Here is a 17,488-nt window from a genome sequence, read left to right as displayed (position 1 = left end):
CAGACAGACGTACATGGCTAGATCGTCTCGGCTGTTGACGCTGATCAAGAATATATATACTTTAAAGGGTCGGAGATGCCTCATCCTACATGTTACATACATTTCCTGCCGGCACAAATTTATAATACCCTTCTACCCTATGGGTAGCGGGTAGAAAAATATGTCAGTCTAAAAATTACACTCCAAAAAAAAAAATATATATTTATATACATATATATACATATGTATATTATTATATTTTGATAGTTTCAAATTGAAATTAAAATGCTAATTAATTAATGAATAAACAATTTAATAAATGCTATGATGTTAGCTTTTTCTTAGCATTCGACTGAAGTTTTACACATAAGGTAGAGGGATATTATAACTTTGTGCTGGCAGGAAATGTACATATATGTACATACTATATATAGTATGTAATAGGCAGAAGGAGCCTTCTCTGAGCCCATAAAATAAGTAAACAAAACAGTCGAGAATATATAGCCATGACTGTCCCAATATGAAATACAGCCATTAATTTCTTTAATCCCAATTAATTTTCAACCTCATTGAGTGCATAGAATTTATTTGACTTCTCTTGGACAGCGGCGGCTGTGCCTTCTAGCCATAGACAGTAATATATATATTTTCTAATGGGCTTTCTAACAATTTTTTCGTTTAATGAATTTTTTTTTTAATTGTGATGTGCCTACTTGATTTCAAAAACAAATACTCATTATACTATTAACTTTGTGTTATTCAAAATAATTGGAATGGGAGAAACACTAGGTAACGGAACGTGATAAAATTTCGTAAACTGTGTTGTGATAAAATTTCAATGTCCAAGTTTTTTTTTAAAAAACATTAAATTATTGACCTATCAAATGTTGTGGAATAATTTCAGCACCATAGCTCTTATTAGGCAAATCCGACCATCAACTTTATATTTATAAATACTGATTTCGAAATCAGAGACTAAGTATTGTGCTTAAAATGTTGTTATGCCTTATGCCCCCTTTAAATTTCGGGTCTATAAAATAAATATTACCCTCATGTTATAGTAAGAATACTATTTAAAATAAAACTTTAGTCTCTAGTCTTTAGTCTCACATTGAGAAATTACATTGGTCACATCACTATTAATTAGTGCCTTCTTTCATTCTATGTTTGCACCCGATTATAAATTTTTGCAAATGTGGTGATTGAAGTTTTTACAAATTAAGCAATAAATTAACAATAAATGGCATTCACACTTATTTTCAAAAAATAAGTATAGACATTGTTAAATAAAATTAGTTGCATATAATTTATTAAATAGTTTCTGATTATTGCTATGTATTTGATACAAAATGTCTCCTTATGAGACATAAGTTAAAATATACAGATAGTTTTACAGAATGCAAAAATACATAGATACAAATCCTTATCGGATATTACTCGTACTTTTAAGTGAATAGTTATTTTTAAGCAATAATTTAAGGTAACGGAATAAGTAATAAAATACTACATAAACAGTTTGCGAATTTATACAACATAATTGATAATATAAGTACCAAACAGAATAAACGTATTTTATATATAGCTAACTAAAAGAGGCGAAATAAGTTTAGGGGAGGATTCATGGTAGCTTAGATCTTATAAGTTCTACTCGTGTAAATTATTGCATTTATAATTTGTAATTATTATAAATATGGTAATGGTTAGGTTAAAGTAATCAGTTTCCTAATTGGCTCGTATTGTTCGGTTTTTGTTCATGTTGGTCAGCATCAATGATATATATGAAGTCAGGAGATCGTCCATTTTATAACCCAGCGAAGTCTCGCAAAGCAACTTAGAACCCCGTACCAAATTACCAATAGTCATATGGAAGTATGTATTGCCTGACGACCAGTTTGAGATGCGTGTGAACGGATGTGTAACGAGTATATCCTGCAATGATTCATTATCAATTAATTATAAAACAAAATATAAATAAAATGTATACATATATATACAAAATATTTATCATACCTTTGTTACTGGATGTATAAGGCTTACACCGTGTTTATTGATGGCAATCAGCAACATTTCAGGATAGTTTGGCTCGGTTGTCTGCTTTACCTCGAAGAAAGCAGAGCCAAACGTTGGCCATCTAAAATGAACGTAGAATGTGGAAGGCTAGATGGACTCATTATCTTTAATTAAAAGATTTCACATACCTATAGACAATTTTTAGGAAGGCAACCTTGGCATCTTCAGAACTCATGCCGCCATCTTGATTGTAAGATGCAACAATGGATCGCTTCCATTCGCTCGTACTTTGCATTTTCATAATATCGGAAGGTATTAATTCCCTCAGCATTTGTCTGCAAGTACATAAATTATAAAAGTGAGGATTACTTAGATTCAAAGATTATTATAATATGACGTACGGTATGGCCTGCAGCTCTTGTTTGTTTTCCCCGAATCGTACACGGAACACAAGGGCAGCTAACTTGGCAGCTTCCTCTCGAGAGCATTTATGGTAGCCACGCAAGAGTTTGGGCAGCTCCTGGTGGTAATGGAAGATAAGATCGGCATTACGATCCTTGCCTGGCACAGTGTTCGTCCACAGTTTTTTCATAAAGAAGACCTGGTATGTAAACTGTGGATTGGCTCCATCACGTATCGGTCGTGCTTTTTTTATCCAATCGGTCAGATGGCGTACAAAATCAAAGAAGAAATCGCCCTCCGGAACAGAGATGACCTTGTCCGCGATTTTGACAAACAGTGAGAAACCCTCGCTAGTGCGCAATGAGAGCCGCTGTGAGATGTTGTTGCAAAAGTCCTTGGCGCGTGTTGAGGAGTCCACTTCGAATGCCTCATCCGTGTCATCAGGAAAGTAGACCTTGTGGAAGATTTGTGTTGTTTTGTGCTGTATGGCCTCGACCTCCACCTGATGAGGAGGATATTTACGCTGACCATGACGTATGGTCTTCTGAAGGCGATGCATTGAATCCTGCGAGATGGGATGTCGTCGTGAACGCAGAAATAGTAACAACTCCTTGAGCAGACCCTGCGAGCAGGCAAACAAACCGGTTGCTAGCCACATCAGCTCCCAACCTCGTTCTTCAGACATACGATTCCGATTGTCCGTAAGCTGTTTCATTAACTGGCAATATATCTCATCGCGCAATATCTCATGCTTTAGAGGACCATCGAAGATGTGATCGGTAATCTCGTTGCCCATACGTGGCCGTTTTGATGGGAGATCACCCATATATTTAAGTATAGCAGCAAACGCAAAACATGCCTCCTCTACTAGTTCCTCCTTGCTCTGCAGCTTACGTAATAATGGCGCTTTGATGGGATCCCGGGCATACCGCCAAAGTTCTTCGCTGCGCTTTGAGCTCAGCGTCAATGTCTTGGACATAGTGCGCTTTGGAGGCAAACGGAAATGATCTAATGCATATTCCATCAGTGTATGCGGTCGGTCGCGAGGTTCGACCACTCCACCATTGGAGACCATACTTAGACGCCGACCATGATGCGCCTCTTCAATGTTAAACAGTGCTAAAATATCCTGGGGAGGCTTGCTTAAAGTGGGTAACACATATACCGTCTCAGCAGGGAAATCTCCGCGTTCTTGCGTCCGATCACATCGACCTATGCACCATCCATTATTTAGAACCGACTCACCACACGACTCATCTTCTAGGATAATTAAATCGCCCTTGAAAAATGACAGAAAACTAGTTCCGTCGGAGGGAGCACGATAATCTTGTAAAGCAATTACATATTTTGAGCTGCAAGCAAATATAATTCAAAAATCTAAATGTTATAGTTACAGAATCTAAACTCTTACCGCTTTTTTAGACCATCCAAAAAATACACGACTAGATCGCGTATATCCTCGGCATTGGGAGATTGGAATGTGAACTCTTCGCCACGAACCGTGGACAGACTGAAGGTTTGCGTAAATACCTTATTTGTCTTCTGGCTGGAGACGGCCGTGATTTCTGGAAAGCTGAGCTCTAATAGCACTTGCTCCTGATCATCCACGACATAAACACCAGTCCAGTTGACCGCTATGATGACATCATTTTTTGGCAAATTTGGTCCAGAGTTTCGATACGCCTCGTAAAAACGTGAAAAGAGTAGCGGCCATTTGTATTTGGCATAGCTAACGATGTCTTCTTTGATCTTCAGTGGTGCAATCTTGTCCTTGACATAGTAAGACTTTTTATATGCCTGCAACACTAAGGCAGCCCAGCGTTCAATTGCCTTATCGACACCGCTTAGACAAAAATCAGGTATAAAGTTTGGCAGCAACGTGAACAAACGCTCCATAGACATATCAGTACCGTATTCGATGAAATATTGTTGAGCAGCTATCATGGCCAAGTCCTCCTCTTTATCGCAACGGTACTCACCGAATTTAACGCCTCGGACGACCTGTTGGTAAATTAGATTCGTAGCCACCTGATCATGAGTTGGTTCATGCCATGGCGCAAATATCTCCTTGCGGAAAAAGAGACGCCACGGCGCGTTACGCTCCTGGGCACCCTGCTCCTTGGCATACTGTTCGCACTGTGATATAGCGTCCATTACATGATCGCCTCCGCTGCCTAATGAGCTAACCTTGTCAAATAGTGCAATATATAAGGAGAATCCGAATTGATCCTTTAACGTTATTTTGTCAGACAATTGATTGCACAGCTCACGAGCCGTTGTAGCCGAATCTGCCAGAAGTGTCTTTGTGTTGCCATCCATAAAAGTTATGGGCAGCATGATAGGTTTCTTTGACTTGGTAGCCTGAAGTTCCAACCACGAAGGCGGCTGATTGCGAGTGCCATTGTTGAATGTGCGTTTCAGACGCTCTTCGCAGTATGGAGCATACCCGGGCGGACCCTCTCTTATGAACGCCCTTAAATAATTAACAAATTTCTCTGATGGCGCAAAACATCCCACGCAAAGCGACAACAATATCCAGCCACGGGCATGGGATGATTTGAGTGGGTTGTTGGTTAGCTGCTTGCAAATTTGGCAATAAATTTCATCACGAAGCTCGGCACGCAATATACCATGGCCAATGATGAAATGCAGCTTCTCTAGGTTTGATGTGGGACGTGATTGAAGCCAAGACTGATAGCTATCTGCAGTGTACTCGTCATCCTGCAGGCGACGGCGTACATCTTCTCCCAATTTGTTTTTTCTCTTGAGCGTCAAGGAGACGAGCTTGTGCCGTATTGAGCGAGGTTTCTGTTTAAGAAAGGCCTCAGGATCCAGGCCCATTAGTTGTGCCTCTTGGAATTCCTGCAATCATGACGTTTCTTTAATATTTTCATACCTATTTTGCTTCTTATTTTAAGACTTACCTTGCTTCTGATAAAATTGCGACCTAGAGTTGCTGTTACTTTGGACATAACCGATGTGGTATCCATGCGATCCATGGTATGATATTTGGGCTCTTGCATATCGCCCGTGAAACGAAGTATGGTAACCCAAAGAGCTTGAGCCGCAAGTTGATCACCTTGAGTATGGAGTGGCAGGAGAGGATGCTTCAGCGCTTTCTTTGCGTATTGATGATTCACATTGCCCTGAAAATACGTAGCCGCAAATTTCTGGAACTTATACTCAGACAAGTCCTCCTCATCCTCCGAAATATGAATTGGTGCAATTATATCCTCCTGATTAACCGTCTGCGCATGAGGCAAATCATTGAAGACCGAAGTCTCGCGACCTCCATGTGGTGTTGGAGCATCGCTACTTGAGTCGGGCAAAAAGTCAAACATGGCCTCCACCAGTTTGCTATCGTCAACGGGCTCCTCCTGTTTTCGGGCAGCATCATTGATAATATTCATTTTAACTTCAACACGTCGACGATCCTCCAACTGCTCTTGCAGCTCCCGTCTTTCCAGTTCGTGCAATCGATCCCGATAATGCTGCTCAGCAATTTCACGGGCATGTTTATTACCGCGATGCAGCAACTCCTGTTCCTCCAACTTGCGCAGCTGCAGCACTTCAGCGAACTGTTTATGCTCAAAGCGCATCTTTCGATATCTTCGAACAGCAATCATACGACGCACATGCGACTGAATTTTAATCACAGCCCACATTTTGTGACCATACTCGCGACGCACCAAGTAGCCCCTAGCGTGTGCTTGTAGGCCCACAATATGTCCACGCAAATGCCTGAAGCGATGAGACAGAACACGTGAACGAATCAAGGCCTGCAGTCGCATGTATCCCACTCGCATGTTCCTGTAACGTTTGCGCTGAGCGTAACCCTTCCAGAGGCGTTGCACACTAATAGCGGCAGCTCGTAATCGCAGGTAGCGTCGCCTGTAGACCCATCCCCGAATACTGCGTTGCAATATGAGAATTTTTCGGGTTAGGACACGGTCACGCTCTTGCTCGAGGAACAGATCGTGTGCGTCTTTTAAAAAGACCTTTGTGTGGCCCAGTTGATAGTCGGACTTGCCCAGAACCATGGAGCAAATGCGCGACGTAGCTGCCTGACAGTCTGTTCGGTGTGCTGGCGGCACGCCCGGTATAAGAAAACGATAGCGTTCCACAAATTCCCTGAATCCATGCCTTATAGGATAACCAGCTCTACGTATTCGAATCGTCTCCATCATGCCGGAGTATCGAAGTTGACGGCAGCAGAGACCTCGATCAAACATCATGGGTTTCTTCAGCTCGTTGGGCTTAATACAGCGAATAAAGAACGGCTGGCAACTGCTAAGTGTCTTCATGAGCGCGTCAAGACTCTTCCGGAATTGTGTGGAAAGTGTTGGCGTGCGTTTTCGAGTTTCCGCACCCATTTCAATATCCTGCGCAAAGATTTGACGTAAGAACTTGTTTCCGCTCTGGCTAACTAAGTGCAAGAGATCAGGGCTGAAAGTGTCTCGATTCTTGTCCAGAAAACCGCGTGTGTCATAAAACACAACACCAGCAAAATGATTGAGACCAAAGCTTGTATTGATATCCGACTTCGGTTTCAGATAGTTCTTATGGGCTCCATGCGTCTTGTGTAACTTTGCGAGCATCGTTTGATCAGTGCCTTTGGGGAACCTAGCCTCCTCATCGATCAGAGCCATAATGTTTAACTGTTTTATAGCAATTAAATCTAATGCGTCCTGATTGTCCACGAACTCAATATGTTGCCAGTTAATAGCTTCATGATTATATTCCTCTTGTTCTAACTTGAAAATATGCTGCACAAAGAACTGCTGTAAATTTTCGTTCGCATAATTGATGCAAAACTGTTCGAAACTGTTTTGATCGAAGTTTTCGAATCCAAATATGTCCAACACACCGATAGCATTGCGCGATGTGGCTCTCGGTTTAAATATGGCCGTATTGATCTTGCGCACAATATGCACAAATAGGCGCCCATAGATGCCTTTTACAAAGGCATCGCGCACATCAACCGACTGATCACGGGACAGAGTCGAGATGACAGTTTCGCCATGAGCGAACAAAGTGCGTCGAGTTAAAGCATCGATCAACGGTTGTATTGGAAGTCCAAGTAGTCCGGCAACACGTTCAACATTTATGTGTTCAGGTATTTCTGTTGCATCTAGATTATCGACAACTGTTGCCTTATATTTGATGTTTCCACAATGCAGTAACGCGGCCAGCAGTTTAATTATCTCCCAGATCTCCTGATCCGAAAAAAGTAGTACTTTCATTGCAGATCTTATATCTGAGAACTCAGCAGTATCATCACGTCCCTCACAGGTAATGCTGTTACCCCCAGTTAAATATCTGCAACAATAGAATACTTTAATCACGTAAATTACAGTATGCGAATTACTTGAGCTCACTTATAGTCGGACGCCACGCCCAGATCCAAACGGCTCTTCTCATCACTGGACAGACCCGCCAATATACAGTAGAACACATGATAATTACGTTCGCTGTGATTCTGCGATACAATGCGCGATTTTTCCAACAAATATTGTTCGATCTTAGCCCCCTCAATAACTCCGTTTGCGCTAAAATGGATGTCAATATATTTTCCGAACCTAAATTGATTTAATAAATAAGGATCAGTTAAAAGAGCATTGATATGACCATCAAACCGCTGACCTTGAAGAATTATCGTTGCGTATTGTTTTAGCATTTCCAAAAGCTTCAAGTATAGGATTTGCCTCTAGTATCTGCTGTTCAATCCACGAGTGCTTTCCGCTTATTGCAGCCAGGTATTGTAATATCAGTTTTGTGCTCTCTGTTTTGCCAGCACCGGATTCACCAGAGATTACTATACACTGGTCCTGGCGATAGCGTTTCATATGTGCATAGGCATTGTCTCCAATTGCGAAAATGTGAGGCGGCAATTCGCCAATTTTGCGTTCCTTATACAGCTTAATCTGATCCCCCGTGTAGATGGGTAGTATCTGATACGGATTGACAGCGACCAAAATGGAGCCAGTGTAAGTCTAAAAAAAAAAATTAATTGATTAGTACTAATTTTATGTCAATTAATAGATACTATCGTCTTACGTATATTAGATTCTCTTTGTAGCGTATAAGCAGATTTCGCAGTATTCCAGCTTCATGCAGATCGCCCAAGGATATCATATCCTCGACACCCTGTACAGATGAGGCGTGCATTGCTTTGATTCGACGCTCTGGCGCAAGCCAAACTTCGTCGCCATCATCGTCTCGCACTTGTATGCGACGGCCCTCTGCGGATATGACACGTGCTCCAATGGCCACATCGAATTCTCGCCCAGATGCGGGTTCTATCCAGATGTAGTCACCCTGTACAAATTATTGAAGTGCTTTAAATTTAACATTACACTTTACGAGCCATGGAGTTACCATGGGCGTTTAACGATGGCCATCAACAAAATGTGTAGAATCACTTGAGCGTAACTCAAAAACTTAAACACAACCAAAGCCCGGCAAGGCAATGTCTATGTACGTGTATATGCGTAATTCCGGTTCAGATGTGTTGTTTATTGATCTAGCATCGCTAACAAATAACACTGATTTCTTGAGGTATTTATTCTATTAACTTACACGTGTTACTATGACCATATTCGTCGTCCTTCATTTACTGTTCCTGGTCCTGGCATCCAATACCACAGCCCGTTTTCTGTGAGAAAGAAGAGAAAAACATATTACTCTTGGTAATTGGCAAACGCAAATAGAATAACAACAACATTGAATAACAACAAAGTCAAAGAATCACAGTGATTAAAACCTGCTATAAGCAAGTAAGAAAGCGACATCTAAAAATAAATAATTAACTAAGAAATATCAGGTGTATTATGAAAAATATATTAAATTTAACTATATTTCACCGATTTAGTATAAGATTCTATTAAGATGAAGTTAACCGTAAATTAAAAGAATTTAAAAGTTTTTTTTATAAGTTGTCATTGTTCCTAATTTGTGTCTGTCGTCGCCAATATTTATTTATTTTTGTCAAGGTGTTAAAATTTACCTTTCTGTATATATTTAACATTCGACTCAAAGCGTTTTCGTTAATTCAAACAACAATAAATTGTTTTATAGAGCTTCAGTGTTTTGACGACAATCCAAATATAACTCAAAACCCGAATCAAAGAAAATCATACTTTTCGACATACAAAAAAAGGCCAGGCAATCTCCCATTTTCACTTTTCATAATACCTTAGCCAAAACTTTGCATTGTGACATCGTTTCGTTCGATTTCAGAACTAGCCATTTAATAAACGACGACAAGACAACAACTGTATTGCGTTTGTTATTCAAATTTTTTTTTTTTTGAGATTCAATTTAATGGCATATTAAAAATTTACTTTCATTACATTTTCGGTGAAAATAACGCTGAGTTTAGAGATAGAAACTTTCGGCCAAAAATGGTACTAGGTCTGTGCACCAATCCGATAATTTAAAAGTGGCATGTGGCACTTTATGTATTGTATATCAAACAAATTAGTAATTTGCAATATATACATACATAAAATGATTATGATACAAATGACACAATTAACAGGAACTTTAAGAAATGTTTATTTATATTTAAATTCAACTAACTTGCAGGGTTGCCAATTTAGCTATTTATGTAAAATCTAACTATTTTTAATTATAAATTACTGAGAATACTGAAATTTAAATTTAAAATTTTAGAAGATTATTGTTTTTCTGGATTTTTATAAAATCAATAATCAGCTAATTTGAAATATATATATATAGTTTTACGTGGATGCGACAGCTCAGAATTATCAAGATGCAGCCTAATGTATAACATTATTTTTATCATATGTACACATACATACATATGTAGATATATAGTTAACTTAGTGATGCAAAATATTCATTGTGGTAAAAACGCATCAATTGTTTTTTGGTAGTCATTAGCAAAATAGCTAGTTTTTAGCCATTTCTGTCATTTGGCTACTAATAGAAGTTGGCAGCACTGATTGTATGGAATAGCAGACATACGAAAATCCAAAGCATTTTAGCGGCACACAAATGTTGGGCGGCTTTAAATGATTGTACTTAGTATGTACATATGTATGTATACAGAAACATATACATATGTATGTTGTATATACCTGGTTCGGTTACGCTCTGGCGATCAAAATACACACAATTCATCTATCCGCACACACTCAGGGAGTGAGAGTGGGAGAGAGAAAGAGAATTTTACGCACACACACAAGTATGCACATACATATGTATGTATACATGTGACTCAGTAGCAGAATGTACAAATGGTTGTTGATGCCTGTGCTATATTCAAAATGATTGTTGCTTAATAACGTTATCACTTAGCGTTGGTAATGATATCAGTTCTGTAGTTTTGGTGTAGGGGGTCTCAGCTGATCATGACCAAAAATTAACAAATAGTAAATTACCAATATCAATGAGTGAAATTCTTTAAAATTCTCAATTTTAGACACGTTCCATTTTGCTAATTTACATTTAAAACAAAAACAGAACTGCAACATCAAGAATCTATAAAGTTTAAAGCTAAAGACTGATGTCAAAGGTATTACAATCCCCTGAAGCATTTTAGCACGTATGGAAAACGCACGTGCAGTGGTATGTGTACGTCGTCTGCATGTATTGTGCGTGTGTGTGTGTGGGTTCACAGTCATTAGTGAAAGTTCGTTCGAGGTTGCCACGTCCAATACGTTTTATGTAAATATACACATACTATGTATATAATGTGCACCTGTATGTGCATCTTCATACACATACTCATAGGTAAAGAACGACTGTTTGTCACTTTGACATTTTTAGCATTTCTTATGCAAGTGCAGAAATAGATAAGAGAAAGATCAGTTACAATAAACTCTTTTGAAATCTCCTAACAAACGCGTCAATTCCGCGTTATAAGTTTTAACTTTTAGTTTATTGTGCGAATGCCGACCTTAAAAAAAAAAGTTTCACCAAACAAACAGAAAGTCGCAGTCTACGCTTGCTGCGCGCACAGCTCATAGTATAAAGTCGCGAAAGCTGCACAACAAAAATAATAAGCACATTTTGTGAAGATGTTTTCAAGTCAGACAGAAACAACAAAACTATACAGATCCGAGCTTTTAAGCACGTTAATCGAAAAAAGGTTCTTTATTCTCCCCCAGGCTGCGCAGCAACCTACAAAGTATCCCGTTGTGCAACAAACCGACCAAACAAGTGTTATTATTGTCACTGCTATGCATAGAAATTCTAACCCCGGTGTAAGCTCAAGCAGAGCATGAGAGCGAGATGCCTGCTTTTCTGTGAATTGAAATTAAGTGACTGCGCATATAGAAGAAAAGAGAAAGAGCGAAGGAGAGGGGCACCCATTGGCCGTTCGTAGCTGCAAAGTGAGCTGACTCTTTGAAATCGGCTCTCTCTTTTAGGGGCTCTTTTACAGGTACGCACGGCATGTGTGTAAATGTGAATGTACTCTTTCGTTCACTATCTGTGTATGGCTAGGTACGTATGTGAGTATGAGCAAGTTAGTACCGTTCTAGACAAACAAAACCTGAAGCGTAGCATAATTTGGTCAGAGGCTTAGGCGTAGTGCAGCCACGTCTCAGCCACACGTACATATACTCACATTTGCAGTACATCTTTAGGAAAATCAAGTGCAGAAGCTTTCAACAAACAAACAACTACGGCTTTTCTTAAATATTGTATTATTTTTTTGTGAATTTTTTGACGCACTTTTCTAGTTATACACACAGAAATACAGGGTGAATGCACTCTTTTCTTCTTCATTCTTAAGCTAGAGAGGTAAAGGGGAAGAGCTTTTACCTTTAAGGCATCGCTCAATAATAAATAATTCTCAAAATGAAATGTCAGTAACAATAAACTAGTAAAAACAATTAACACTTTGTCCACTTCTACTCATCATTACCAGTCCCAAGTCCCACTCTAAAGTCCAGTCCAACTTGTTGCTTGGGATGGGAGTTTAGTTAAAGTTAAAGCGGTATATTCTTTAAAACAGGTTACATAAATAGGTCACGCACCATCGAGTGCAACGCTCAACAGGTTAACAAGAAAACATTAAATTTACAATTAATTAACTTTAATCACTTTCAGCCTGTTAAAAGTTAAATGTATATACGTTTAATACATATGTTTTTATTTAGCTAATAGATAAATAGCTTAAGTACTTTTTCCTTTTTTAAATCTGGAGTTACCTTTATAACAAAATAACCGAACGCAAGCCGAACACAACAGATCGTTGCAAGCAAAAACTCTGCACTGCTGCCAGTGTGACCAAAACAGGCAGGTGTGATAAAGCCATATAAAATATTTGTAGTGTGGCTGTGTGTACATAAACATAAGCACCTAAAACAACACCATACGGGACTTCATTTTTAATAACCTCATAAAATTATAATTCTATTTCTATAGCAAATGCAACTTTTGTATAAATGGTTTTAGTCAAAACTTGTATTAGATTTCTCGTGATTTGCTGCTAATAAATGTATTTAATTTAATAATAATGTTTTCCATCTACTCGTTAGTTGCATATTACAGTTAGATGAGATTAAATGTGTTGGCAACACCGGACTTTCAACATATTAAAAACGTTACCAGAAATAAAGTGCAAAATCGCTTTCAATAATTTTTTATTGACATTTTTATTTTAGGTGGTCATTGAATGCGCCTCAATACAAAAGGTATTGGATCTGTATGTCTGTGTCTGTATATGGGTTTGCGTATATGTATGTAATAATTTGAATTAAGTTTAAAGGTTATTTTGGTTGGATTAAAGGACGTTTAGCAAAATTTCCATCGGTTGCCGCACTCGTTGCACATGACGAACGTGGTCATAGGTTCATCGGCGGAGCGCGTTTGAAGCTGGTTGTAGGTGCAGTTGCGCTTTTTGCACTTGCCACATTTCAGCAAATCCGTCTTAGTGCCTTGGACAGTCGCGAGTTGGGCATCGTTGATGGCCTCTTTGACAAACTTCTCACGCAGCTTCTTCATTTCATCGCTGGCCATCTCTTCAGGTGTCATCTTGGCTAACTGTTTTGCCGATACGGCGCCGCACATGAAATTGCCACGAAGTCCCGGATTCTTCACATCTTTCAGATTTGCAACGCGCGATCGAATGCGGTTCTTGTACTTCATATCAGTATTTTTGAACTCCATATAAATGGCGTCCTCCAACTCGGCGGCCATTTCCTCCGGCTCAGCGCAACCTTCAGGCACTTCGCCAATCCTTAGTGCATTCGTTAGCATCTCGCGACACTTCAAGCGGACGGCATCAGTCATCCCGCCGCTCGATGGAAAAGATGATGTTTGCGCTAATGATGACGATGGTTTCTTATCTTCACGTTTTTCCTTCGCTGAGTTGCTGGTGCTGCTAGATTTTTCCTTGCCTGACGATAAATTCGACTTGGAGGCACTCGATGATTTCGGTGCACTGCTTGAGTTATCCTTGTTCGCAGAGCTCTCCTTGGGGGTGCCTGGCGCCGGACTTGCGAGGAAACGTTTCCAGTTCTTGATGAGTGTCTTGGCCAGTGCAATCACCTCGTCGTCCTTGCTGCTTTTGCGCAATTCATTCACAGTCATTCCAATGCGTGTCTTTGTCAATATTTCCAGATTAATATTTAAGGTTTGCAGCGCCTTTAATAGATCGAGTGCTTGTTCTTGTCCCTGCAATAAAAAACATTTCACACAATTTTAATGGTATAAACATTGTGTTCTTACCGCGCCATCGCTTGCTGTCGATATTTTGCCAATTTTTTTTTGGATTCGGAACACTTCGTCCTCGACGCTCATTTTAAAAGCCGCTGGCGTACAATCTGTATTAAAAGAAATGATTGCAGGTTATAGTTCTGTTACAGTCAAACAGTTCACAAATGTCGAATGTCTGACGATTTAAAAGGTGATAAATACGACTTATTACATTATTTCCCTCCAATAAATGTTGTTTACTAAATTTTCTTTGATGTATTCTGAAGACAAGTGTGACCGCTATTTTAATTTCAATACATACCATCATGAGCTGAGGTTGTATACTAAAATATACCATTTCCGCCTTGAAGTATCTTCAAAAGATATTTAACTAGTTCAATCTGTGAATCGTTCATTCCAAAATATTAATGCTTCTAATTTTACTAAACGTTATATTGCTTTTTAAAATACATATGATGAGGATCGTGATGCCAAAGCCTTACACCAAAGCGCATCAATGCGCGCCATTGGAATGTCGAGAATGCATTCTCGACAAAGTCAAAGAAAGCGTATAATCGTAAAATTAAATGTATTTGGGATTTTCGCTATATTATGATAATTTCTTATGTGATTTTACTTGGGAATATATTAATTATCTACTTTTTATAAATAGTGGTAGTTGCCACTATGCTTAATTCAATTAGTAATTTTGGTAACTATTACTAAAACTTAATATTGCTGAAAACTAAACTAAAAAAGAATGTATTAAATAAGAACACATAATTATATATGTATGTATATGATTTGCGAAATTCATTGTTTATGCGAGACAAACAATTTAATATAAATTTAAATGTAGCTTAATCATCTAATGCTCAAGAGTGCCTTGAAAATATTATCATTATATTATTTGCATTATTTAAAAAAAACGCGAGTTTGACAGCTATAATAATTTAAATGACTTTAGAGCCTGTCGTTTTTTAGATAACTCGGATTATATGATGAGTGCCTCAAGGAAGTCTTCTATTAGGAAATTGCCTGTTTTCAGCAAGTATTTAAACTTTAAATGTTCCGCCAAAACACAAAGTGCATTATTTAACACTAGTGGGCTCTGATTTGTGATGGTTCTGGTCTAACTGGTTCCAAACTAGTTCCAGCTACTCGATGCACCTAAGAAATTAACTTGTTTTGTTTAATTTCGATGAAAATTGCCACAAAATCGCTTTAAACATAAATAGAATTAGAAACATATGTTGCGAAGCGATGTAAATAAGATTTAATTTCAATTAGTAATTTTTAGTGTTTTGTAATCGATAGTTCAATGAATGATAAGTCGTAATTGAGTGACTATTGCAATGGTCAACCGTATAGTATTTAAGCAGATAATTGAAAAGTGCGCGATCTTGTATAGAATTAGAGGAAGTCACCGCAGTAAGAAGTAATAGCCTATTTCCACTGCACCCAAAACCTTGGTTTTCTTTGGTTTTTTTCCGTTCAGGCCGAATGTTACGTTCGCCACATGTAAAAACCCATAAGAAAAAAGTCGGTTTTTCTACGTTCGCGAGCTACGTAGAAAAAGCGAACGCACTTTTCGGGTAATCACGCAATATTTTTATCGACATGACAACGAAAAAAAGCTCACCACTAAACAAACAGCTGATATTTAAAAGCGCCAAGCTATAATAATAGAAAAATAAAAATTTTATTTTGCTTTTTAAAGCAAATTTTTATATTTTAGATGAGCCAAAAAACTCGCAAGCCATCAATGTCGTGGAGTGGCATCCACGAGGCTATGTTGTTCGAGTTATGGGAGGTGAAATGTAGTGCCTTTTTTGACCAATCCACAAAGGCGCTCCACTAGGGTGTCAAACTCCTTCCTATTAATTCGAAAATTATCTTCAAAATGATTTGCTGTTTCCAGGAGCATCGCGCTCCCAAAAACACCCCTGCCGTTGGTAAAAAGTAAATGTATTTATGTAAATATTCCATTGCTGCTAGCAAATCTACTTATGTACATAAGCCCAAACTGATGGCGATTTCTTTACTATTGGCAATGGCCTATACTCTATACTCCGTTAATTTTCCCTCCACTTCGTCAAAATCCTCATCAAAATCTTGCAAATTAAGAAAATTTTCCATTTTTAAATGCGCATGCCTTTTTTTGAATTCGCCAACTCGTGTTTACATTTGAACAGCTGAGATTTCAGAGCGACCATATTGAGAAATTTACCGTTACCCATATTTTTCGGTTCGTGCCAATGGAAACCACGAAACGGGACTTTGAAAAACGTAAAAAAAACTGAGTGCAGTGGAAATAGGCTATAAGTCATAGATTTAACATGTATTATAATTAATTATCACACAGAATAAAATCCTCACAAATTATGGATTCCAGCACATCTTTTAATTCTGTTGGCGTCACACATATATTTAAATTCGTATATTTAAGATTGCATTTTATTTATGATGGCAAACATAAAAATGCTTTCACAACCGATATTCTTGTGTCAATAATTGACACTGAATTTGCGATGCTCTTTTGACACATATTTTATATAGCTATGAGTAGCAAATAAAAACACCACAAATTTCACTTAAAATATGTTCTATGTATATTGTTCAAAACGTTATGTTCTTGGAACTAGTGACAATTAAAGCACTAATAATTACAGCAGCGGGAGCGGTACGAACGAAATACATTAGGCAATTGGTCGAAATTACAATTTTCAAACTGCAGCAAACTAGAGTGGCCAACGAAAGCAGCATGTCAAATTAAGAGAGCGGTGCGCTTTACCATCTCTTTACATTTACGTTTCTAAAAGTTGTTTTTTAGACTACTGCTACTACTACTACTACTACATCTATTCGAAAATAATTTAGTAATTTACAGTATTTTACTCCGATTTATAGGTTTAGGTAGGACCGGCTGCCCCTGTACGGGGCAAAGCATAGACCAGTGGAGGTCCGTAGCTGTACCGGTAGCTTATCTACGTCTCAGAAATCGCGCAGTATGGATGCATTTTTGGCAAAAGCCAGCAGCATCCTAGGGGGGTAGCCGTGAAACGTCCCGAAGATCGTTGTGGCACGGCAAATTAAGGTATTTCAACCGGAGTCGGGATAACGCTGGGCATCTACAGAGAAGATGCTCGAGTGTTTCCTTAACCCCGGGCTCGTTGCATTTCCTGCACTGATCACTGTTCGTGATACCCAGCTTTACAGCTTGGACAGCCTACAGACAGTGACTAGTTAAAATGCCTAGCATTAGTCTGCAGTCTTTCCTTGAAAGCTGAATGACGAAATTGGTTAAGTTTTTGTTAGTGGAGGCACACATCAGCCTTGCAGTTTTGCACGAGTTGGCATTGCGCCAGCTAGCGTCCCACTGAAGTCTAGAGCACACCTCAATTTCTCTGCCTAGAGTTCGCAGGGA

At 38.7% G+C, this 17,488-nt stretch overlaps 3 protein-coding genes across 3 annotated transcripts in view; 1 reads left to right on the top strand and 2 right to left on the bottom strand.

Annotated features, from left to right (window-relative positions):
• Positions 1-17,488, top strand: part of LOC133850772 (ATP-dependent RNA helicase vasa) — a 95,090-nt gene that overhangs the window by 58,356 nt on the left and 19,246 nt on the right. The gene's annotated exons all lie outside the window — the stretch shown is intronic.
• LOC133850211 (myosin-VIIa) lies at positions 1,517-12,701 on the bottom strand. The gene is made up of 11 exons (XM_062286253.1): positions 12,573-12,701; positions 8,971-9,046; positions 8,449-8,709; positions 8,035-8,384; positions 7,770-7,970; positions 5,316-7,710; positions 3,803-5,253; positions 2,391-3,743; positions 2,178-2,324; positions 1,990-2,110; positions 1,517-1,908 (listed from the first exon to the last, which is right to left on the bottom strand). The coding sequence occupies exons 2-11, from the start codon at positions 8,986-8,988 to the stop codon at positions 1,702-1,704; spliced, it is 6,504 nt and encodes a 2,167-aa protein (XP_062142237.1). The 5' UTR covers positions 8,989-9,046; positions 12,573-12,701; the 3' UTR covers positions 1,517-1,701.
• On the bottom strand, positions 12,991-14,395 carry LOC133850221 (transcription elongation factor S-II). Its single transcript, XM_062286262.1, has 3 exons — positions 14,294-14,395; positions 14,095-14,189; positions 12,991-14,040 (listed from the first exon to the last, which is right to left on the bottom strand). The coding sequence occupies exons 2-3, from the start codon at positions 14,164-14,166 to the stop codon at positions 13,159-13,161; spliced, it is 954 nt and encodes a 317-aa protein (XP_062142246.1). The 5' UTR covers positions 14,167-14,189; positions 14,294-14,395; the 3' UTR covers positions 12,991-13,158.

The sequence above is a fragment of the Drosophila sulfurigaster genome, chromosome 2L (genome assembly GCF_023558435.1).
Source record: "Drosophila sulfurigaster albostrigata strain 15112-1811.04 chromosome 2L, ASM2355843v2, whole genome shotgun sequence".
NCBI lineage: Eukaryota > Metazoa > Arthropoda > Insecta > Diptera > Drosophilidae > Drosophila > Drosophila sulfurigaster.
Note: the sequence above shows the minus strand (reverse complement) of the source record. Positions and strands in the feature narration are given on the sequence as shown.